Consider the following 26,240-nt stretch of genomic DNA (forward strand, 5'->3'; position numbering starts at 1 on the left):
CAGGGGATCTTCCAGAGGTTATTGTTTCCAGTATGACCTTCACACATGTTATCCACCTTGTCTTGGCCCCAAGAAATGGTTAGGTGATCTCCTTCCTTCTTATTGATACTGTCAATCAATCTCTTCGCCCTACTTTTGAGAATCATACATCATATTATTCTATCTATTATCACTCATGAAGGAAATTATCTATTGAACCCTTTGTTGATTCTCAATTTTTAAGACAGTTTCAATTCTAGTTCTTCTCTCTTCAATACCACTTAATTTTTGGTGATTTCAATGTATATACGTGTAGTTGCCTAAGTTGAGTTAACTAAAGCTGTTTAAAACAAACAACAAACAAATAGCCACCAGCTGCTCTCTGGAGAAAGATGAGGCTTTCTGTTTGTACAAAGGATTACACTCTTGGCAACCTAGGGGACACTTCTACCCTGTCCTGTAGGCTCACTCATGGCGGTGAGTTTGAGCTTATTTTGATTTTACAGCTGCTTAGAAATCACAGAAGAATTCAGATAATGACAAGTTTTAAGGTGCTTACATGTGGACTGAGTAAAGACGCTAAAGTAATGACCCTTAACTTGAGAATTAAATCTATGAACAGCTATTACAATTAAAATTCTCTTTCACATATCTAGGAATAATCCAACCTATGTTGTCATGATGTACTCACTTCTGTAACCATAGCTGTTGGACTTAATACTCACTGACATTTGTTGAAAAGGAATCTGATTTCTGAATAAATTATTAACATGGGTTTAGTTATATAATTGTCCTGAAACTTTGATTAGAATCTATCTCCAACCTTCAACTATATGGCTTATCAATTTTTGAATAATTGATTTAATATAAATTATATTCTACTCACAATAACTCCCCATAAAGTACTTCCTGTTTTGTAAGTTATAGGTTCATATGTTCCAAAGACTCCTTGAACTTGTACCGAATACAAAAAAAATACAAAATACCACATTAAAGCATGAAAGATGCCAATCATTATCTGGATAACCTGTAAGAAGAGAATGCCATTATAACTTAAACTATGTGGTTTATAACAGAATTTCAATGAGTGTTAATCATAAGAAACATTTGTAAAATAATGCAATGAACCTTATTCCCTAGATTTGTTAGCCCAGAAAGGTGCCCCTAACCAGAAAGGCCAGCAACAGCCTGTTCACTGGTAGTAGCAGTGATCACCTATCACGTAAGAATGCTGATGCCACTGCTGGCTATCTTCGCTGCCCATCAAGTACTGACATGATATAAGAACACTCAGGTTGCTCAAGAGAAAATATGGTTGCTAATTTCATTGTCATATGCCCTACACTTTATTGTACTTTTGTAATCTTAAACATGAAATACTTTGAGGGTGGGGGCATAGTCCAATGAGAGAAACAATGGATTTCCAAGGTGGACTTGCTTGTATAAAGTCTTCACATTGAATAGGAATGGACTAGGGTTGGCAATAATTATTACTCAACTTCAGTCTATAAGAAGATTATACTAACAGTAGATATATATGTTCTAGGAAATTTGCTTTTGAATTTATATATGAAATTTTATTTTTAATGACTAAAAATTTCAGAGGGTATGTTATTTTCCTTTTCATAAAAATGTTAGTGGAAGCTATTGAATATTTTAGCTTATAAGTTCCAGTTCTTTGTATACTATCTATGAAATGCATAAGTATAATTGACTGATTTTAAACATATACTTTAGAGAAGAATTTTTTTTCTTTTAAAAATCATTTTATTGGGGGCTCATACAATTCATCACAATCCATCCATCCATCCATTGTGTCAAGCACATTTGTACATCTGTTGCCATCATCATTCTCAAAAAATTTTCTATTTGAGCCCTTGGCATCAGCTTATTTTTTCCCCTCCTCCCTTCCTACCTCCCTCATGAACCCTTGATAATTTAGAAATTATCATTCCTTTGCCATGTCTTACACTGTCCGACGTCTTCCTTCACCCACTTTTCTGTTGTCTATCCCCCTAGGAAGGAGTTATATGCAGATCCTTGTAATTAATTCCCCCTTTCTACCCCACCTTCCTCTTACCCTCCTTGTATTGCTACTCTCATTATTGGTCCTAAGGGGTTTATATGTCCTGGATTCCCTGTGTTTCCAGTTCCTATCTGTACCAGTGTACATCCTCTGGTCTAGCCGGTTTTGTAAGGTAGAACTGGGATGATAGCGGGGCCAGGAAACATTAAAGAACTATTAAAGAAAGTTGTATGTTTCATCGTTGCTATACTGAACTGAATCCTGACTGGCTCGTCAGCTCTCCTTCTGTAAAGAGATGTCCAGTTGCCTACAGATGGGCTTTGGGGTTTCATTCCACATTCCCCCTCATTCACAATGATATGATTTTTTTTTTGTTCTTTGATATCTGATTCCCATCGACACTTCATGATAACACAGGCTGGTGTGCTTCTTCTATGTAGGCTTTGTTGCTTCTCAGCTAGATAGTCACTTGTTTGTCTTAAAGCCTTTAAGACCCCAGATGCTATATCTTTTGATAGCTGGGTACCGTAAGCTTTCTTCACATTTGCTTATGCACCTATTTGTCTTCAGCGATCATATTGGGAAGGTGAGCACATGGAATGCCAGTTTAATAGAACAAAGTGCTTTTACATTGAGGGAGTACTTGAGTAGAGGCCCAATGTCCATCTGCTACCTTAAAACTAAAACTATAAATATATGCACATAGATCTATTTCCCCATCATCATATATATATTTACATATGTACATGTCTGTATTTATACCTCTATAAATGCTTTTGCTTTCTAGTTCTTCCCACTATTTCTTTTTATTTCCTCTTGTGTTATTATGTTCTACGGGAAGAAATTTTATTTTATAGACAAGCTACTTATTTAGGGAAAGTCCTATACATTTTTATAGATTTTGAATTTAAAGTTTCCTCTTAATGAAATTTCAAAGAATGGTATTATTTCCATAGTTTCTTTGGACTGAATGGGAAAATCATTCATTATGTTGGAAGATTCTTGAGGATTTGAACTTTGGCTTCTTCATTTTGACTTCATTAGTCTGTAATATGTTGGCAGGCAAAGAGTAAGCACCTATTACATACCTCTTATATAAGCACATAGGCATAAGGAACATTAGTTCTTTATGACTTAAGCAACTGCTAAGAGAGTGGATTTTCAAAATAGTGGCCTTTTTTATAGGACTGGCAGTTGGTCTATATAAAACTATGAAATACCGAAAGAGCCAAAACTTATAAAGAAGTCCACAAAGCGGAAAGCAAATGTTTTGAGAATGATGATGGCAACAGATGTACAAATGCGCTTGATGCAATGGCTGGCTGACTGGCTGGTGATAAGAGTTGTAGGAGCCCCCAATAAAATGATTAAAGTGATTAACAAAAGAAAAAGAATTAAATTTGGAATATGTACAAAAAGAAAGTAAACGTTTAGAAAAAACAATAGTGCTTTATCTACAGCCAATGAGTGGATTTCAGGAGTCACTCCTCCAACATCGGGCACAGATGTCCTGTGAACATGGACATTTCTCAGAGAAGAGTCGGAGCTTTCATCCTACAGCCAAAGGGGCCTAGCACTTCAATAAACTTAAAGAACCTCTCCTCAACTGTCCAATGACAGGCATTGACAACAGGTCCACAAAGCTAAATTTAGAGGAAAAGTTCACAGTTAGCGGAAAAAAAATTCTCCCTCTTTGATGTGAAGAAGCATGATCCTGAATCCTTGTGTTATGAGAACGAGATACACTGTCTAGAACCTCCAGTGTTAGTGAATGAACAGAAGAAGCACATTTATAATCATTTGATAGCACGGACACCAGGACAGTACTTTGAAAAGAGTAGAAGAATTCTTTTCCTCAGAGGAAGCTCTCTATTCCTCCCTGACTCCTTTGACTTATTCCTTATGTGGATTTCTGAATTACCTTGGTTTTTCTTGGCTTGGTCACTGCTTCTATTTAAGCATTCACTTATGAAGTGACATGACCTCCACTGAAATGTGTAGAAATTAACATTCAAAAGATAAGCATATAAAAAAAGCATATACCCTGTTGACAAGCCCTGTCCCTTTCTCCATTGAAAATTATCTTAAATTGAAATAGTACATAATATTGAATGTAGTCAGTGAAAACGAAGTTTCACTTACCCCTAAAATGAGAGAATCTGTTGTGGAGATTTTTGAATTCAAAACGTAAGCCATACTACTAGCATTGTCTTTAGATGATTCCAATTTTTGGTGTTATTATTTCCAAGCAGCTGAAATACAATACAAAACACAAGTTTTATAGTGCATATTATTGTGATTAATACCTTCTCCAACTCAGAAGTGATCATTTTCTTCTTTTCATGCCTAATTCCTGACCTAGAGGCATCAGTTTATACCGACCTGTTGTGAAGCCTCCCTATAAAGAACATGTATAGACTCATGTTAGAGAAGTCTCATAAAATCTTTTAGCAATTCACATTGTACTTATACTCATGAAAAATGCTTTTGTGAGCGGTTTTTCCTGACCAGAGGATACTGCTCTCTCATAGTGACATCCTGGCAAGCTGTTCCAGTGAAACGACTTCATCTTGATCAACTTTAGCAGGGATAACTTCTGTCTTGAGAATACTGTTCAAATTCTTTAGTAGGACAAGGCCTTTCCTTAACTGCTGCCTGCTCATCTTCCTGGCTCCTCTCAGCCACCCCTTGGCTCAGCTGCAGCAAGAACCTAATTCAGAGTCTGATCCCAACCCCCCAAGCCCGTTTGCCTGTATGACATTCGGTGCAGAGTTCCTGGCAAGGGCTCCAGGGTCATTTCTGGGGCAAGATGGAAACGGCTTAATTCATGACGAAACAAAGCAATGGGCCCTGGGGCTGAGAAGGATGGCCCAGGCCCATCAGCAGTTCTCCACCTGCCTTTTCGGTTCTAAAAATTTACACCCCACGTCGTTACCCGCATTTTACTTGTTCAAGCCCAAAGGATCAATTTCACCCCATCTGCCAGGGTCTACCTTGGCAAGTTGCTTGGCCCCAGGGCGCTCCTAACACTTCTGCCCCGTGGCCCTGCCCGTGGAAGCCACGGAATCCAGATGGCAGCTGGGCCCTCAGCGCCAGGTCCTCGGACTCTGCTGAGCGGCCATCCAGGCGGCAGCGTGGCGCTCGGTACCTGGCCAGCCCTCGCTCTCAAGTCAGGCCTCACCGGCCGCCAACGGCAGTGGCGGGCTCCTTTTGCGCCTGCGCATCCTCCAAGTGGGCGGACCCTGGAAGGTCACCGCGCAGACTCATTAATGTGCTTCCGGTCACGTGGCCGGACAACGTCTTGTCTCCGGAAATGACAACCAGTTCGTTGGGTTCCGACGTTGTCCTTCCTGTTACCTGTCATATATATATACATATCTTCTGCACAGCGACCAGCCTCACTGCCAGAGACAGTCTTTCCCGCTGCCTTCCTGGAGAGGAAACTTTGGTCACAAATGTCGTTTACAAAGTGTAACTATGGGAAACGTGCAGTAGGTAAGTCAATAAGTAGCATAGTAAGAAAAGTAATAGGGGTACTTAGACTCCAGAGAAACTTAAAAAAAAGTTTACCGTTTCATTTGATCATGGTGAAATATTTTAATCATTTTTTCAAATTAGTTTCTTTTTTTTAAACAGTTTTATTAGCACTTCATCCACATGTCATACAACTCAATAATTCAATCATATAAAGAGTTGTACAATTATCACCCCAGTCAATTCTAGAACATTTTCTCCTTGTAGTGATTGTGATTTATATAATTTTAATATTTTTCTATTGTGGCAAAAATATACAAAGCAGAGACTTTGAGTTTATGTCAATGGTGGTAGAATAACTAGGAAAAGTCTATCAATACTGATTGTACAACATGGAGAGTATAATCAGTGACACTGAATTATACATGTAGAAGTTGTGCTCTTGAAATCCCTCTTCCTTCCCTTTCACACATCTCCCATGCAATTCTGATTTCTTGATCGCTGCTTCCATGTGTGTTGATTGTGGGTCCAAGTAAAGTGGACTCCCTGACAATTTTAATCTTTTCTCCGTTCATTATGATATTGCTTATTGGTCCAGTTGTGGCTTACACATTGGGTTGCTAACTGCAGAAACTGTTCAAACCCACCAGCTGCTCTTGTATTGCATATTTCTTAATTTTTTTCTATATTGCATATTTCATCTTAATATTTTTCTTTGTCCTTTGAAACTTTCTATTGAGCTCTTTTATTTCATTATTTGGCAATTTGCCATAGTTACTCTATGAGTAAAAGCAAGTTCCAGGGTCTCTTCTGACATCCACGTGATCTTCTCTTTCTTTCCTGTCTTCTTAATGATCATTTGCCTTCTTTATGTATGATGCTGTTGATGTCATTCCATAGCTCATCCGGTCTTCTGTCATTAGTGGTCAGTGTGTCAAATCTCTTTTTGAGAAGTTTTCGGAATCAAGTGAGATATACTGGAAGTGAGGAGGATTTTAAGTCCTTTCTGATAAAAATCAAGGATTGCAGCTTTCAGGGTGGATTGTAACTCAATATAAAAAAAAAATTCTCACCGCTGGACCAATTGGTAACACCATGATAAATGGATAAACCAAGAAAAGACAGAAGTTGTCAACGATTATATCTAGCTTGGATCCACATGGAAGCAGCAATCAAGAGATCAAATGACTCATTGCATTGGTAAGTCTGCCGTGCAAGACCTCTTTAACATTTTTAAAAGCAAAGATATTACTTGGAGGAATGAAGTGCACCCAGCCCAAGCCATGGTATATTTAATCACCTCATATGCATGTGGAAGCTAGACACTGACTAAGGAAGACTGAAGAAGAATTGATGCATTTTAATTATGTTACTGGCAAAACATATTGAAAGAACCTTGGCTGCCAAAAGAACAAACAGATCTGTCTGAGAAGAAGTAAAGCCAGAATGCTCATTAGAGGCAAGTATGGTGAAACTTCATCTCACATCCTTTGGAGACATTAGCGGGACTACCCAGTCCCTGGAAAAGAATATCATGCTTGGTGAAGGAGCAGTGAAAAAGAGGAAGACATTCGACGAGATGGAGTGACATAGTAGCTGTAACAATGGGCTTAAACATAACAATTGTGAGGATGGAGCAGAACCAGGAGGTGTTTTGCTCTGTTGTGCATAGGGCCACTATGAGTTGGAAATGACAAGAGGCTGCATAACAGCAGTTGCCTTCTAAAGATTAAAGTTTCAGAAACTATGAGTTGGAATTCACTTGCCTAGCTGTGGGTTTGTGTGTGTGTGTGTGTGCACGCACGGAAGAAGTATTATGTAGCTTTGGTGGTGTCGTGGTTACAAGTTGGGTTGTGATCCACAAAGCCAGCAGTTGGAAACCACCAGGCATTCATCCTGAGAAAGAGGAAGCTTTCTCCTTCTGTAAACAGTTACAGTCTCAGAAATTCACATGGTCAGTCCCACCTGCCCCACAGTGTTGCTATGAGTTAGCATTGACTTGAGGACAGTGAGTTTGGTTTTTTGGAAAGTATACTGAAGGTTAAAGTCTTTGATCTTCATCAATACATGGTTCTAGTCCTCTTCAGGGAATGCTTGGTGTAAATTGCTATTTGATGTGGCCTTTAGTTCAAAGCAGTGCTTCTGATGAGATGAATGAAGTAGAGATGACAATATAGGAAAGTTAGAACTGCCAAGGCAGGTTAGAAAGTGGGGAAAAATAAACCTCAAGCACATAATAGAATTCAAAAATAACCAACAAATACATAGCAACAGTGTTATGCAACTCTCAGGATTTCATAAGGCATTAACGTACGTGGAAAGCAGACATTCCTGTAGCTATGGATAGCATCTCATTTAACTCCCTTGAATATGCTTTCAATCTCAAGGTTAGTGGAAACCGGATTTAATTTGTATGAGTTGGAACTCGGTTGCCAACAGTTATTGATTATTTGTGTGAATAGTGGTTTACTTTTCATTTAAGGTTTAGTCAACAGTCGCTGGAAATTATCTTGGATTTGATTATTTCCTTTGATGGTCTCAGTTTTACAGTATCTAACTAGAAAACTGAAGCCAAATCCTTTACTCTTGAGTTGATACTGGCTCATACTAACGCTGCCAGTGGTAGTAGAACTGCCCATAGCCTTTCAAAGCAATAATCTTCATGGAAGCAGACTACTATACCTTTCTCCTATGGAATAAGTGGTGAACTCTTCAGTGCTGAGCTTTCAGTTAGCGGAACTCTTGAGCTAATCCATGTGTCACTAGAACTCTTTTAGCATAGACTACAGGATTGAGCCAAACTGTGAGACAAAGTTACTGCCTCATTCCTTTGATAATAGACCAGTGAATCAACATTGATATTTTTTTATCTCTAGAACATGGATTTGGAAATTTAGAATATACTTTCATTTTAATCTTTATCCTTTGATCCTCAGAAAATATGCATTGATCAACAATGAATAAACAATGGCTTATGGGTTGGTGTTTAATCTGAGTTAGTCCTTTTGTTAAATGCTCCAGAGAGCATTTAAAATAACCTAGGACATATGAATATTCCTGGGATGGTAAAGACTTAAACTTGATGGCCAGTTTCTGGTTTTCTTTTGATCCTTTGTCTTTTAATTTTTATGCCTGTGGTTCATGTTGCTTATTCCCTGGAATTGGTCCCAAGAACACAAAAGACATTATAAAGAGATGTGCTGAGCCCACTAGACCTGATACAAGGTTATTGATACTATTTTTGAGGATCATTACAGGAACCTTTTTGGCTGCAATCTTTGATCAAATATTTTGTTCAACGTTATATAATAAATCTCATAAGAGAAAATAGATATTTTCTCTGTGTAAGTACCAATATATTCTAGTAAGAAAGACAGAAAGAAATCTGTAAAACACTAAGTAAGCAATTGAGTTTACTGTTGAAGTGTCATCTATCTTGTGTAATAGATATGTTTATACATACACACATTTATGCATAATATCTTAGATATCACTTTTCATAGCACCATTATCAATATATACAATTATTTAATAAAATTAAAAGTATAACATTTTACATAATTAAAAATTATTATTGCATTTACCATATCCAGGTAGTACATTTAGTGCATTATATGGCTTTTAAAATTTAAATTTCACTTATCCCTGTGCTGTTCATGCAAGCCCAGCAGTTCAAAACCATGAGACACTTTGAGGGAGAAAGAAAGGGCTCTCTGATAAACATTTACAACCTTGCAAACCTACAGGGGCAGTTCTACATTTCCCTATAGGATCACTGTGAGTAAGAATTGACTTGATGGCAGTAGGTTGGGCACCACTCTACAATAGAATTGAATGAAACAGAAATGAATGTCAACACATACCAGGAAGGCCCTATATTCCTAATAGCATTTTATTGAGGAGAAATAAAAATAATGTGGACAGTGTCTGACTTCCGGGGAATGACAGGGTCATGTCTTGGTCCTTTGATCGTTCACCTTTGGCCAGTGCATGACAGTAGTGAGTAGGAAGAAACAGTGACAACGGAGACAACTATCATGAACAATATGCACAAGATAACATTTCAAGCTCACTCTTTAAATATTGCTCATCATCTGAGACAAAAGAAGTCAGTTTTTCAAAAAATTTCTGCCGAACAGTTTTACTCCATAGGACCGGATGGACATCCTTTGTCCCGTCTTTATTATCTAGAGCCATAAGCTGGTTGGCTGTCAATTCTGGTCGGCACTGAAGATGGTGCTGATGTCATGGGGTACACATTTGGGATGATTATAGCAGGCTGTAAAGAATGAAGAAGACCGAACAATAATGTTATTGCAATTGTGCTCATCCCTCTAGCTCTTGTCCCTTCAGAGTCAAAGACAAAAGAAGGTGTCAGCAAATCATCCAAAGTATAATCAGATCTTTATCTTCATTAGCTGTCCCGGAGTCAATTCGGACATCATGGCAACCTTAAGCATGCAGACTAGAAGTGCTTAATAGGGCTTTCAAGGCTGCACTCTTTCCGCAACAGATCACCGGGTCTTAGGTCTAAAACTTGACTCACCAGTTCAAGGGTACCCTTGAATCGGCAGTTTTTCAGTTAGTAGTCAGGCACTTAACCATTTCCACCGTTTATGGCTATATCTGGCACACATTCTGATTGTTTTACAGAGAAGAGGCACAACTCACCATGTTGGTGGAGGGAATTGCTTGAGTAGCAAAATGGGCTAACGTACAAGCTATGGAGAACTCCAAGAGGGTGAAGATCATCAACATGGCTGAAATTCCTTTCCCAGCAATCTGAAATCAGGAACACACGTGCTGACATTTTTGCTAATCAAGAAGCCTTCACATAGGCCTAAAAGAGTGACTAACATATACAATATGATATTGTTCATAATCAACTCACCCTCCATAATTATTGACTATAATATCATCAAATGCTTACTTCAGGGAATGTGAACTAATTTTAAATTTCCATATAAGTGCTATCAGATTTTGCTTTTGTAAGCAAACTATTTCATTCGCAAACATTAAAAAGAATTATCTATTTTTCTTTGCTATTTTCATTTTATCAAAATTTTAATGTTCATCTTAAAAATAAAATCAAGCCCTATAGAAAACAAAACAATCAATGATCCCAAATTCCACTTCCTTAGAAATAGTCAAAAGAAGAAGAACATTTCATGCCTATTATTCTACAATGGAGTCCTGGTGGCCCAGTGAGGTAAGAACTCAGATGCTAGCCATAAGGTCGGAAGTTCAAACCCCCTAGCCACTCTTGCAATGAGGCTGGCTACTCCAGTAAAAATGGACAATCTCAGAAACCCAGAGGAACATTTCTGTTCTGCCCTATAGGGTTGTAATAATGAGTTGGAATTATTTCAGTGGAAGTGGGTTTGGTTTTGATTCCTTGGTTTATGATTCTGGAATGATCTAGGTGTATAGGGAAAGTAGAAATAGAAGAATGGATTCAGGGAGCGACCGTGAAAGAGCAAGGAGGGGGGAAAGGGAGAGAATGAGAGTGAGAGTGAACAAAAGACTCATTCACTGCCATTTAGTCGATTCTAACTGCTGAACTTGTCACTAGCAGCCCAATTCGGAACCACTACGCCAGAGAGAAAATGAGTCATTCCCTAAGACTCTAAAGTCACAGTCATCAATTGATTCTGACTCATAGAGACCCCCTAAGACAGGGGATCCTCTAAGCCTCCTCTTTCTCCCTTGAAGTGGCTAGTGGTTTAGAACTGTCAACTTTGTGATTAGCAGCCCAGTGCATAATAACTATTATGCCAACAGGAACCATGTAATTCCCAATTTGAAGACAAGCATTACATTTACTTGAAGTTGGCATTTCTGAACTTCAAATGAATATTTCAAGTTTGAATAAGATTCCGTTAAAATATTTTAAGTTACAAAATCTTTGAAGAAGTTGAAGTTATTTTTATGCTTACATATTTTAACTTTACACACTATTAAATGAGTCTTTGCTATGAAAAATGAGGTGATTAGTAGCCTTATTGTATATCACTCTCATCTTACCACAATTTTTTTTTCATCCCTCAGGTTTTGGTAATTACATGTTGTTTTCACTTTTTTTTGGAGTGGTTGATTTTTGAGGGAAACGTTATACAGTTTATATTTAGTACTATAATTGATATCTCCCATTGTCTAGTTTTAGGTAAATATTTAAATTATTTTGTACTTCTCATTGATCACTTTGCAAAGCGTCTCTGTGCCTTTCTGTATTCTTTGATAAGCGGTGCCCCGGTGCTGCTGTTGTCTCACTGAGAGAATCTTGTTGCATATACAGCTGCACAAGAATTTGGTTGAATGTGTTATTCTTGAGTCGCAGTTTCTTTCTGTCAAAATGTAGACATTTTGTCCGTTGTCATCCCTTATTGCTGCCAAGTTTCTCCAGCCTGTAGGTAATTTTCTTTTTCTGACTAAAACCTTAGATAATCTTTTTAAATACATATTTAACACTTAAACCAGGGTATATATTTCTAAAAAATTTATGTCCTCTGAGAATCTGCCAAACACCCTTCAACAAGCCCTGCTCTGTGGTCAGAGATGCTCTTGAACTGAGAGATTTTGGCTTCTTCTAAAATTGGTACACACTGGAAGGTGTGAATTCTAGTGGCTTTCCTGCTTCTCCTCGGGCCTGGAGGTACTTCACAGTAGTGGTCTAGGATTTGCCTGATCTTTTCTCAAGATCGACTGCTTTCCACATCATTCTTCTTAGCTCCCAGTTGAAGAACATTTTCTTGTGTTTATTTATTTACTTGTAGTGGTTTTATTTTTGTTTGGTGTGTAGAGGGTATATTTTTTGTTGTTACCTCAGGACATCTTATTTAACAAGAGGTCTTCTCATCTATCCTTGCCTCTTTATACGTTTTTCTTTGTATTTCTAATGGAGTTATTATTTTAAAGTAAAATCTAATTATACTTATTCATTGTCTAGATTCTTTCCATGACTTGATTTTGCTTTTAGGATACAGACCAAAGTCCTTATCTTGGCCTGTAGGGAAAGGTGACATTTTTAAACACAGTCCAATTTTGTGTTCCTCTGTCCTTATCTGTATTCTGTCCCTACTACACTACTCACTTCTTCCTAAGGTAATATTGTTCATTCTTCACCCATATAAAGGACAGTGGGCCTCTACTGAAGTACTCCCTCAATGCAAGAACACTTTGTTCTAATAACCCTGTGATGCTCACCTTCCCTGACACTATTGCTGAAGACAAAATGGGTGCATAAGCAAATGTAGTGAAGAAAGCTGAAGGTGCCTGGCTATCAAAAGATATAGCATCTGGGGCCTTAATGGCTTGAAGATAAACAAGTGGCCATCTAGCTGAGAAGCAACAAAGCCCACATGGAAGCAGCACACCAGCCTGTGCAATCGTGAGGTGTTGATGGGATCAGGTATCCAAGACCCAGAACAAAAAAATTATATCAGTGTGAATGAGGAGGAGGGCGGAGTGGAGACCCAAATCCCATTTGTAGGCAATTGGACATCCTCTAACAGAAGGGTCACAAGGAAGAGAGGAGCCAGTCAGGGTGCGGTATAGCACCAGTGAAACATACAACTTTCCTCTAGTTCTTTAATGCTTCCTCTCCTCCCCCCCACCACTCTCATGACCCCAATTCTACCTTATAAATCAGACTAGACCAGAGCATGTACACTGTTTCAGATAAGAGCTCACAACACAGGGAATACAGGGTAGATAAACCCCTCAGGACCAATAATGAGAACAGCAATACCAGGAGGGTAAGGGGAAAGTAGGAAGAGAAAGGGGGAACCAATCACAGTGATCAACATGTAACCCCCTCCCAGGGGGATGAACAACAGAAGAGAGAGAGGGTGATGGAAGACAGAGGTCAGTGTAAGATATGGAAAAAAATTATAAATTATCAAGGGTGCCCGAGGGAGGCAGACTGGGAGAGGGAAAAAATAAGCTGATACCAAGGAGGGATCAGATAGAAAATGTTTTGAAAATGATGATGGCAGTATGTGTACAATGGTGCTTGACACAGTGGATGTATGGATTGTGACAAGAGCTATAAGAGCCCCCAATAAAATGATTAAAAAAATAAAGATAATCACTAGATGATTTTGTTTTAACAGCATATCAAAGCATAGGCTTTCTTCTAGAGTTGTTTAATTTTTTGAATGGGTGTAATAAAATCAGATGTCCTTGTCAATGTCATTTTTTTTCTCTCATCCTGTTCCCTCGAAAGGAAACTTTAACACGGGTGGCTTCAATAATGGGCGCTAACATAGCAATCATTAGGGGTGGGGTAGAACAGGTAGCTTGTTACATTGCATCATTATGACTTAAAACCAACATCACAGCACCTAACAACAATAACTACTATAGTGGCCACATTCTTTCTCAAAAAATATGTTTAAAAAAGCTCTTTAGGAATTTGACTATCTTACATACACAGAGTTTCAAATCTTTGGAAATAATTTCTGGGTATTAAAAGTCTTAGTGGCCTAGCCAAATCATGAGCTATTGCTTATGTGATTAACAACTGGACATTTCAAGGAAGAATGTCCTTTCTGTCTTGCTAAACGTATAGGTAACTCTTTGATTGTATTCTATAGTCCCACCTGATTGGGTGTAGAACTTGAATAGAAGCTAGGGGGATTTTCCACTGGAGTTGCTGGACAGTAATAATATAAATAAAAACAATTACACTCACTTTTGATTTTGAGAGTGGAGGAAAAGAAGGTAGTAGATTATTATAGACACTTACCACTGCCCAATAGTCTTGGTAGTATACCCCATTGATGCTCACATCCACCACTAAAAGGATCATTCCAACAATGGCAAAGATAGCACTAACAATATTCATTCCCAGGCTGCCTTTTATCTAATGGAGATAACAGGAAACATAAATATAATAGAGGCTAAGTGAAAGAAAATAAAATAAACTATCAAATTTAATGGCTCTTATTGAGAAAAAAAACTTTTTGAGATTGAAATAATTTTGTGGTTATGTTTTCTCTGCTCTCTGAGTAGTTGTTATAAAACCTACTCAATCGAAATGTGAGATACTTCTTAAAAATCTATATCAAAATGTAAATAATCCAAAGCAGAAGCTACTTTCACAATATCAACTACACACCTTTAGTAAAAACAAACAAAAAAAAACCCATAAACATTCTTCTGTGACAGCCATTGCGCTAAGTTGTTTCAATAGTTACCTTTTTTAGCCACTAGATGACATTGTAAAACAGCATTACATTTTATAAATTGGAAAGTACATACACCCAAATTTTTTGCTAGTAAATTTAGGAATTAAGGGAAACTCTGAAGTCTCTCAAGGAACCAGGTGAGAAGGCCCAGATTTAGAAGGTGGTGCTCTTCAGGCTTGTGGGGAGAGTGATGTAGGAGAAGAACACAAGTTTCCCTGGTTCTGTATCTTTCTTCCCTGGTGCCCCTGGGTGGGTTTGAGTGGTCATTCTTTACCTTAACTGTCAATCACAGTTTACTTGTTCCTCTCAGGGACCTCTAATCAGGAATTTTGTTGTTGTTAGGTGTCAGTGAGTCAGTTCTGACCCATAGCAACCTTATGCACAGCGGAACAAAACACTGATCCTGTGCCATTCCCACAGTTGTTCCTCTACGTGAAGCCACTGTTGTAGCCACTGTGTCACGCCATCTTGAGGGCCTTCCTTTATTTCCCTGCCCCTCTATCAAACAATGTCCTTCTCTAGGGACTGCTCTGTCCTGACAACTTGTCTAAAGAACATGAGAGAAAGTCTCACCATCCTTGTCTGTGAGGAGCACTCTGGATATACTTATTCCAAGACAGGTTGTTTCGTCCTTTTTAGCCATCTGTGATACTTTCACTATTGTTCTCCAGAACCATAATTCAAATACATTGATTCTTCTTTGGGGTTCCTTATTCAGTGTCCAACTTTCATATTCATATAAGGCAACTGAAAACACCATGGCTTGCATCAGGCACACCTTAGTCCTCAAAGTAACTTTCTTGCTTTTCGATACATTAAAGAGGTCTTGTGCAACAGATTTACCTAGTACAACTGGTCTTTTGATCTGTTGACTGCTGCTTCCGCGAGCATTGATTATGGATTCAAGCAAGATAATATCCTTGACAACTTCAACCTTTTCTCCATTTTATCATGATGTCTTCTATTGATATAGTTGTGAGGATTTTGGCCTTCTTCGCATTGATTTATAATCCATACTGAATACTGCAATCCTTGATCTGCATCAGCAAGGGCTTCAAACCCTCCTAACTTTTAACAAGCAAGGTTGTGTGGTCTGCATATCACAGGTTATTAATAAGCCTTCCTCTAATCTTGAGGCCACCCTTTTCTTAATATAAGCCAGTTTCTCTGATGATTTATTTGCTCAGTCTACAGATTGAGCAAGTAGAGTGAGAGGATGCAACCTGACATAGATCTTTCCTGATTTTAAACCATGCAGTATTCCCTTGTTCCATTTTCAAAACTGCCTCTTAGTCCATGTACAAGTTCTGCATGAGTACAATGAAGTGTTCTGGAATCCCCATTGTTCTCAAGGTAACCAGTAGTTTGTTATTGTCCACAGAGTATAATGCCTTGGCATAGTCAATAAAACAAAAGTAATCATCTTTTTGGTATTCTCTGCTCTCGGCCATGATCCAGCAAACATCAGCAATGACATCCCTTGTTCCACGCCCTCTTCTACAACCATTATTGGATGATTTTCAGCAAAATTATACTTGCATGTAATATCAATGCTATCCTTAGATAATATGAGCATTCTGTTGGGTCATCTTTCTTTGAAATGGGCACAAATAGTGATCTCTTCCACTCAGTTGGCCAAGAAGCTGTTTTCTAAATTCCCAGTGCTCCATCAGCTTGTTGAAGCACATCAATTGGCATTCCATCAATTCCTGGAACCTTATTTTTAGCTTATGCATTCAGTGCCACTTGAACTTCTTCCTTCAGCACCATTGGTTCTTGCTCATTGTATTAGTCTGAATACTTTAGAGAAACAAATCCACAGAAACTCATGTATAAGAGAGAATTTTATATAAAAGTTAAGTGCGCATCAAGAAAACATCCCAGCCCAGTGCTGCCCAAGCCCACAAGCCCAACATTAACCCATATGTCTGACACCAATCCACAAACTCCTCCTCCATCTCATAAAGCACTATGATGCCGACTGCAGGAGGAAAGCTGAATCAGTGAACGTGTAAGCATCTCAGCATTGGCAGGGGTCTCCACATGGCTGCTCTAGCACCCACGGCTGCATTGGGGTAGGTCCATGTGGCTTCTCCTCAGGGATGTCTTGCAGGGAGTGAGCTGAAGCAGGGAACTGGCTAAGGCAGCTGCATCCTGGTACGACCATCACAAAGCAAGAGTCCCGAGAACTAGATAGACGAGGCCCACCCAGCCATTTGTCCGTCCGCCCTTCAATTAATCCCACATGTGTTTATTGACCAGGTTGGCACAATAAACTTAACTACCTCATTCATATACTACCTTGTGAAGGTGGAATGTTGAGTAGTTCTTTTTTGGTACAGCGATTCTGTATTTTTTCTATGCTTCCTGCGTAATTCAATATTTTGCCCCTAGAATCTTTCAGTATTGCAACTCGAATCTTGAATTTTTCTTGAGTTCTTTTGGTTAAAAATTTGCGAGAGTGTTCTTCCATTTTGGCTTTATAGCTCTAAGTCTTTTCACATTTCATTATAATATTTGGTTTTGTTTTCTCAAGTTGCCTTTTGAAATGGCAGCTCTTTGACTTCATAATTTCTTAGCTACTCTATGATTAAAAGCAACTTTCAGAGTTTCTTCTGACATACACTTTGATCTTTTCTTTCTTTCCTGTCTTTAATGACCTTTTTGCTCTCTTCATGAATGGTCTTCTTGATGGCCTCCCACAGCTCATCGATTTTCTGTCATTAGAGGTCAGGGTGTCAAATCTGTTATTGAAACGTTGTTGAAATTGAAATGGGACAGACTCAAAGTTGTCTTTTGGCTCTTTTGGACTTGTTTTACTTTTCTTCAGCTTTATGCTGAATTTATACATAAGCAATTGATGGTGTGTTCCACAGTCAGCCCTGAGCCTGTTTTAGCTGCGGATGTTCAGCTTTTTATCTTCTCTTCCCACAAATGTAGTCAATTTGATTTCTGTGTATTGGGAGAATTCCATGTGTATAAATCACCCTTTGTGTTGCTGAAAAAGGTATTTGCTATGAACAAGTTGTTGGTTTTGAAAAATTCTATCTTGTAATCTCTAGCTTTGTTCCTACTACCAAATCCATATTTTCCAACTACTGTTGCTTCTTTATTACCAACTCTTGCATTCCAATTGTCCATAATAATCATTATATCTTAAATGCATATTTGAACAATTGTGATGGAAGTCACTGACAGAAATTTTCAATTTCTATATCAATAACTTTTGTGGTTGTTACTCAAAATTGAATAGTAGTGGTATTGATGGATTTTCTTTTTTAAAAAATGTTTTATTAGGGACTCATATGACTCTTATCACAATCCATACATACATCAGTTGTATAAAGCACATCTGTACATTTTTTGCCCTCATCATTTTCAAAGCATTTGCTCTCCACTTAAGCCCTTTGCATCAAGTCCTCTTTTTCCCCCTCTCTCCCTGTTTCCTGCTCCCTCATGAGTCCTTGATAATTTATAAAATATTATTTTGTCATATCTTGCCCTGTCTGGCATCTCCCTTCACCCCTTTTCTGTTGTCTGTCCCCCAGGGAGGAAGTCACATGTAGATCCTTGTAATCGGTTCCCTCTTTCCAACCCACTCACCCTCTACCCTCCCAGTATTGCCCCTCACACCCCTGATCCTGAAGGTATCATCTTCCCTGGATTCCCTGTGCCACAAGCTCCTATCTGCACCAGTGTACATCCTCTGCCCTATCCAGACTTGCAAGGTAGAATTCGGATCATGGTAGTTGGGGGCGGCTGGGGGGGGGGGGGGAGGAGAAAGCATTTAGGAACTGGAGGAAAGCTGTATTCGTCCGGTGCTACATTGCACCCTGACTGACTCATCTCCTCCCCTAGACCTCCTAGAGGGGATCTCCAGTGGCTGACAAATGGGCTTTGGGTCTCCACTCTACACTTCCCCCTTCATCCACTATGGTAAGATTTATTTTTTCTTTTTTTAATGGTGAAGTGAAATTTCTTTTTTTTCTCTCAATTTTATTGGGGGCTCATACAACTCTTATCACAATCCATACATCCATCTATTGTGTCAAGCACATTTGTACATTTGTTGCCATAATCATTCTGAAAATATTTTCTTTCTACTTGAGCACTTGGTATCAGCTCCTAATTTTCCCCTCCCTCCCCGCTTCCCCTCACTCACTAACCCTTAATAATATATAAATTATTATTTTGTCATATCTTACACTGTCCAACATCTCCCTTTACCCACTTTTCTGTTGTCCATCCCACAGGGAGGGGTTATATGTAGATCCTTGTGATTGGTTCACCCTTTCTACTGCACCTTCCCCTTATCCTCCCGGTATTGCCACTCTCAGCACTGGCCCTGAGGGCTTCATCTGTCCTGGATTCCCCGTGTTAACAGTTCCGATCTGTACCAGTGTACATCTCTGGTTTTAGCTGGATTTGTAAGGTAGAATTGGGATCATGATAGTGGTGGGGGAAGAAGCATTAAAGAACTAGAGGAAAGTTGAATGTTTCATCAGTGCTATACTGCATGCTGACTGGCTCATCTCCTGTCTGCGACCCTTTTGTAAGGGGATGTCCAGTTGCCTGCAGACGGGCTTTCAGTCCCCATTCTGCACACCCCTCATATCCAATGATATGATTTTTTGTTCTTTGATGTCTGATACCTGATTCCTTTGACACCCCGTGACCACACAGGCTGGTGTGCGTCTTCCATGTGGGCTTTTTTTTGCTTCTGAGCTAGATGGCTGCTTGTTTACCTTCAAACCTTTAAGACCCCAAATGCTATACTTTTTGGTAGCTGGGCACCACCAGCTTTCTTCACCATATTTGCTTGTGTACCTGCTTTGTCTTCAGTGATCATGTGGGGAAGGTGAGCATCACCCCATCTTTAATTCTGAGGACCATTCTGGATGTACTACTTCCAAGGTATAATTGTTTGTTCTTCTGATAGTCCATGGTATATTTAATATTCTTCACCAACAGCATGATTCAAAGGCATCAATTCTTCTTCAGGCTTTCTCGTTCACTGTTCAGTTTTTGGATGTTTTGGTGGGTGTTGGTACAGAAAATACCATGATTTGGATCAGGCACACCAAAGTCTTCATGGTGATATCTTTGCTTTTTAGCACTTTAGAGAGGTCTTTTATATTAGATTTGTCCAATGCAGTAAGTCATTTGATATCCTGGCTACTGCTTTCTTGGCTGATGCTTCTGAATTCAAGTAAAATTAAATTCTTGACTTCAGATCATGCCAAACTCTTGAAAACTTTCTCCACTTAGCCTGATATTGTTTATTGGTCCTATTGTGAGATCTGTGTTGAGATTTAATGCATACTGAAGGCTACAGTTTTTGATCTTCATTAGTACATGCTTCAACTTCTGTTTGCTTTCAGTAAGCATAGCAGCCTCATTTACACACACAGGTTGTTAATGAGTCTTTCGCCAAATGTTTTTATGCCGATGCCAAGGCATTCTCCCATGTGGATCTATAAAGAACTTTGAGAAGACTGGAAATTCCAGAACACTTCATTGTCTTAAGATGGAACTTGTACAAGCAGTGTGTTCTCTGTCCTATTCTGAACGCTGATTGAATTCTTGGCAGTTTCTTATTGATGTACTGCTGCAACCACTTTTGAATTACCTCCACCAAAATTTTATCTGCATGTGATATTAAAAATATTGATCATTTCCACATTCTGGTGATGACCTTTCTTTGGAATGGGGCATGAATATGGTTTTCTTCCTGTCAGTTGACCAAATAAGCTCGCTTTCAAATTTCTTGGCATAGATGAGCGTGCCTCCATCACCGAATCCATTCGTTGAAACATCTCAGCTGTAGTTTTTTTTCATTCCTAGAGTCCTGTTTCTGTTTTTGCCAAAACTTTCAGTGCTGCTTGGACTTCTTCCTTCAGTGCATTGGTTCTTGATCATTTGCTACTTCCTGAATGGTGCAGTGACTGTATATTCCTTCCATTTTATTCTTATTTAAAAAATAATTTTATTGGAGGCTCTTACAGCTCTTATAACAATCCATAGATCAATTGTATCAAGCCCATTTGTACATATGTTGCCATCATAATTTTCTAAACATGACACATCACAGGTTACTCATAGAGTTCTTAACAACGACAACATTCTTTCACCCCAGCACATAAACCCTGGGAGACACCAGCAGATGTCTTGCTAACAAATTCTTCTACTTACGTGTTTGAATCCACTTTCTCAATGCTCTGTTGTACTAAAGTAAGCTAATTTTCACATGGGTTTAGTAAGGAGAGACCTCTGACTTACCAGACAAGGTGAAAATACCTTGGAGGCCGAGATGGAGAGTGAGCCAGAAATAATGAACTGTCAAAACAGAAGAACATATTTGTGAGATATGGGCTTTCTGATTATTCCTGGGAATAGTTCGCTCTCTATGAAAACTTGAACTTGCTAAATTCATCTCATCCCCCTCTCATTCTCCTAGTTGTCAAGTTTTCTCGAGTCGCCACCAGAGGCTGGAGCCTGGGCTTCCTCTTTTTAGTTTGCTTTTTTCCTTCATTCCGCATTATAAAGAATTATGTTTCTCTTGTAAGTGAACCTTCCTTGCTTGCTTTGCTGACTCGCAGGCTTACTATTCAACTTCTTCTCAGGTTCAACTGTGTATTTTTGATCACATTTCCAATCATGCCCACCTCCACCCAGCACAAATAGTGTTTCCACATATCATGTACCTTTAGTTTTAGTTTGCTGATGACTTGATCAGAGTAAAGTCATCTCTAGGGTATAATTTTAAGCTGGAAGTTTTAAATGGAAAACAAAGGTCCTCCCTTACTTAAGCCTGATCAGAGCAGGTAGGCTTTCAGTTCTCCCAACTAGTCAGCTGCAGACTTATTGAGAAAGGCGTTGTGCATGGGGTGACTATTTCTGCCTCTATAAATTTGAAAGGAGAGACCTTCTGGTCATCCACTCACAGAGATGCCGCCCCAGATTGTGTATCCGCCAATAAAAGAAATGGAGGTAAACCCCCAAACAGTTGCATACGATCCGTACATTAAACCCAGAACAATTCCAAAGCCTAAGTGCATCACTCCAATCAAGATCTCGATGCCCTGGAAAGAGAAAACACAAGCGTGTTGAGATCGTCATTGTTTTCCAGTCCTATGAATCATTACTATCATTGCTGCTGCTGCTGCTGATTCTTTTTTTTTTTTTTTAACCCTGGTGAGATTCAGGGGTGTCACTTTGGCAGACTTAAAGCAGGAGGTGGGCTATTAAGATTTGGGTACACTCTAGAATCACTGGGAACCCAAGACCACAGCATATGACCTGGTTTTAAGTTTCTAGAGAGGTTTGCTGGGTGTGGCTCAGGTAGCATTCTTCAGAAAATCTCCTGTGAAGCATCCATTATCACCCCTAAAAGATCCATGGTGGTGCAGTGATTAAGCTCTTGGCTGTTAATCTCAAGTTGGCAGTTCAAAACCAGCAACTGTTCTGTGGGAGAAAGATGTGACAGTCTACTTCTGTAAAAATGTTAGCCTTGGAAACCCTGTGGGGCATTTTGACTGTCCTGGGAAGTCCTGAGCTAGACAAGCCTCACCTGAGGAACTCCTGGGCGGCACCGACACATGAGCACTGGATACTCACTGACAGGGCGGTGGTTCAGGCTCATTCAGCGGCGTCTCAGCGGGCCTGATAATCCGCTTCAGAAAAGTCATACCCTACGCTATACAACCCAGAGTTGCTATGAGTTGGAACCAACTTGATGCCAATGGGTTTAAAAGTTTTCTTGGTTAGAGTCCCCTGAGAGAGGACAGTGGTGGTTCAGTGGTAGAATGAACACCTTCCAGGCTGGAAGACCTGGGTTCGTTTCGCTCATGAGCACTCACCACCCATCTGTCAGTGGAGGCTTGTGTGTTGCTGTGAAGCGTCAGCGCTACCAGTGGCTCTTTTCCAAATGAAAGATGCCCCAGGGGTGCAGTGGGCTAACCCTGTGATTGGCTGCCTTGTGAGTGAAAGATGGGACTGTGGACTCCTTTAAAGAGTTTCAGTCTCAGAACCCCTAAAGCAATTCTGTGTCTTTCAGAGCCTGTGCGAGTCAGATTGAACTTGATGGCAGTGGCTTGATCCTGCTGCTCTTGTTCTTTTCCAAATGAAGATGCTCTGTGCGGGGCAATCCCAGTGAAGGGGAAAGAATCTGTGAGTATAAAAGCTTTTGCTGGACATTCACTATACGCCCGGCACTGCGACAAACACTTCACATAGATTGCTTTATGCAATCATTTCACAAACTGGATGGGAATATAGAAATACAGAGAAATTAAGTGTGCAAGGTCACATAATTAATAAGAGGCAGGTCTTTGAATTTAATGCAGAAAACCAACTTTTACCAATGAAGCATTATCTCTTCTCAGGCTTAACTCAGACCTACCTCTTCCATAAAGGCTTAGTTGCACCAGCCAAACTAATATCTCTCTAGCTCTCACTCACCCTCCCTTTCTGAATTTCTGTTGCATCTCAAAATATAAATCACAGAAGTTATAACTTCATGTTGTACTGATTATCATTGTTCCTTTATTATCATTCCACAGATAAGCAATCATTTCCTTATCATCTATGAGCTATTCCACAAAGACAGCCGACAGAGCATCTGCTTTCTCTTGCTTTTCAAAGCACTTGACCAGTACCTACAAGGTTGGTGGTTCACATCTACCCGGAAAGAACTGCATCCAGAGTGATCATAACCTTGATACCCTGTGGAGTACAGCTCTACCCTGCAACACATGGTGTCACCATGAGCTTTAAACCAAATTTAGTAATTTGGACATATGATCCTATGAGTGGTTGAGCCCTGGTGGCATAGTGGGTAAAGACTTAGGCTGTCAATCACAAGGTTAGTAGCTCAAAATCAGTAGCCAGTCTGAGGGAGAAAGATGAAGCATTGTATTCCAAAAAAGATTTATGGTCTCAGAAATTCGCAGGGCCAGTTCTATTCTGCCCTAAAGGATTATGATGAGCCAGACTTGAGTCTATGGCAATGGGTTTGGTTGTTTTTCATTTTTTTTTTTTTTTTTTACTTCTGGCCACAGAACTATCTTAATCTCCAAGTAGTTTGGAGCAGCTGCATTGTGTCCTTCCATTCCAGGATCCCTGTGAGGTTGTGGGTTCTGGGGTTGGGGGTGAATAGGATGGATACGCAGTCTTCAAGGAGAAGATGTAGCATTTCCTTTAAAAACATTCAACTAGAGGTTTTAAAAAACAAAATTGTTTTATACCTTTAAAATACTTTTGTTGTAAGCTTCTTTAGTGTCAGGTAGAGCCTTCTTTCTCCCAGGCTTTAGGCACCTGGCCCTGAAGCCCCCCTCTCTGCCCTCTTTCTGACTACTCCCTCACTCCTTCTGCTCTGCTCTAGTGTTCTTCTCCATGATCTTACCCCCCCCCCTTACCAATTTGTTGTTATCAGAAGACCATTAGGAGGCTCTTCCCTTGCAATCTGTGTAACTCACCCCTCCCTCACTTCCTTCATGCCTTTACTCAAGTGCCATCTTCTAATCCCATGGCCAGTTTAGAATGACTACTCCCTCACATCGTTTTCACACTTTTTTATTTCTCAACGAAGCATCTATTACCTTTGAACACACTCTGCTGCTAAGTAAAAGGTCAGCGATGGGAATCACCGGCCACACCACAGGAGAGCGATGTGGCAGCCTACTTCTAGAAAGATGTACAGCCTGGCTGACCAGAATCAACTCTATGATTGTTTCCTTTTTTTTTTTAACCAAGCCAGGCCGTTTCTTTGTTCATTATCTTTATTATCTGATGCCTCCAAATGAAGTCATAGACTCTACGAGGACTGAGAGACAGAGACTGTGTCTGTTTTAGCCTTTGATATATTCCCCAGTACCTATGTGAGGTCATTTGTATGGGACCCTAGTTGTCCCATTTGATCAATGGGAGTCGAAATATCGATATGTGTTTTCTTGACAGGAGGAGAATCATCATAAACCCTCTTTGATCCACCATGAATGAAGGGCCGCTGCCTTGTGCAGAATGTGGATCTAGCTGATAGTAGGATTGCCAGGAGAGTGGCTGGCACTTCATGGGTATGCATCATAATTTCCTGGATGCTCCCCCTGAGAGGGTTGCGCGTTGCTCGGTGGGACAGACGCAATGCAATATGGTGTGGATGCAATATGGTGTGGATGAGGTGACTGCCCAGCTAAAGGACTACTGACATTTGGACCTGGGCACGTGAGTCGGTCGAGGAGTCGGGCATGTTTCACAACACCTGCTGAGACAACATTGTGGTTTCTCACAGTGTTCCTTGCAGAAGTGAGGTGGTAGTGTTGGGAGCCACAGAGTCAATTTTGACGGAAAGTGATCCCAATTGACAAAGTATAACCGCCCCACAGGGTTTTCTAGATTTTAATCTTCACAGGAGCTGATCGCCAGGTCTCTCCAGTGGAGCCACTGGTGGATTCAAATCACCAACCTTTCCGTTAGTAGCCGAGTACTCGACCATTGGACCACCAGGCCACCAGGTGGTTGGTAAGTTCAGAAAATCTCCAAATGCTCTAGAATTTTTATTTCACTCCAGCAGAGAAGGTCCACTGGTAGGTCTTTGCCCACGAAAGACAACCATTTAAAAAGCAACTAACTACCAGTGGGCTTTCTCTTCTAGAGTGACGCTGAAGACAATGGAAATCAACGTGGTGGCACCATCCACGTCATCTGTGTTCACTTTCATGTGACTTTACTTATGTCCATGGCCCAGGCTTGTAACCGATCTAGAGACAGAACTGAGGACACTCACAATGTGCTTTGCCGAAGTGAGATCACTGCAAAAGTAGCGGTGCGTCCAGTGTTCTTATTATGACACTGTCCTGCTAGGAGGGCTCCTTTGACACCTGTCAGATTCTTGCTTGAGTCTAAAATAAAATGAGCTGAGTGTACAGCATATCTGCAAATTAATAATATCTGCCCAAGCTGCTTAAGGATTGGACAGGATCGTGATGATCCCGATGATCAGCATCCATCATTCATGTTGCTTTGGTTGATGTTGAAGTGTCACTGAGTCGGTAGCAACCCGAGGTACAATAGAACGAAACCCTGCCTGCCCCATGCCAGCCTTACAATTGTTGGTGCGTTTGAGTCCAGTGTCAGAGCCACGTGTCTTATCCTTGGTAGTGACAAGAAAACATTGAAAATACAGAAGTAAAATGCCAGTAGAAAGTAGACTTACCCCTAGCACCTTTGCTTCTTGTTTGAAATTTGATGCCCCCGTTTCTACAGGTGGTTTTACCAACTGTATGTTTGCTTGGCCCTGGTGGAAGTTAGCATAGACTGTTGGAGGAGCGAAGAAAGGAGCCTGGCTGCCTTGCATTTGGATTCCTGTGTTTATTCCACCCGGAGGTTGTTGAGACCAAAAAGTCACACCATTTCTTGGTGGAGGAAGACCGGCTGGGGTGTCTCCCATTCCAGGTTGGGTTGTCTGCTTGGATGAGATGATTGCGTTAGACATTCTATTAAACATACCAAATATGACACAGTTCTCAGAAAAGAAATGAAAGAAACTGTTGGCATTTTCAAATTCCTATTGATAT

The 26,240-nt window shown here is 39.9% G+C and overlaps 2 protein-coding genes across 2 annotated transcripts in view; both read right to left on the reverse strand.

Annotated features, from left to right (window-relative positions):
• Window positions 1-994, reverse strand: part of MS4A13 (membrane spanning 4-domains A13) — a 79,239-nt gene extending 78,245 nt beyond the window's left edge. The window contains exon 1 of the mRNA XM_075547563.1: window positions 866-994. Within this exon, the coding sequence (XP_075403678.1) occupies window positions 866-994 (129 nt within the window). The remainder of the gene's footprint in view (window positions 1-865) is intronic.
• Window positions 995-3,534: 2,540 nt separating this feature from the next.
• On the reverse strand, window positions 3,535-26,020 carry LOC142445610 (membrane-spanning 4-domains subfamily A member 12-like). Its single transcript, XM_075547565.1, has 6 exons — window positions 25,880-26,020; window positions 21,612-21,749; window positions 20,947-21,003; window positions 14,226-14,342; window positions 10,151-10,261; window positions 3,535-3,648 (listed from the first exon to the last, which is right to left on the reverse strand). The coding sequence occupies exons 1-6, from the start codon at window positions 26,018-26,020 to the stop codon at window positions 3,535-3,537; spliced, it is 678 nt and encodes a 225-aa protein (XP_075403680.1).
• Between the last annotated feature and the right edge of the window lie 220 nt (window positions 26,021-26,240).

Source organism: Tenrec ecaudatus, chromosome 4, assembly GCF_050624435.1.
Source record: "Tenrec ecaudatus isolate mTenEca1 chromosome 4, mTenEca1.hap1, whole genome shotgun sequence".
Lineage (NCBI taxonomy): Eukaryota > Metazoa > Chordata > Mammalia > Afrosoricida > Tenrecidae > Tenrec > Tenrec ecaudatus.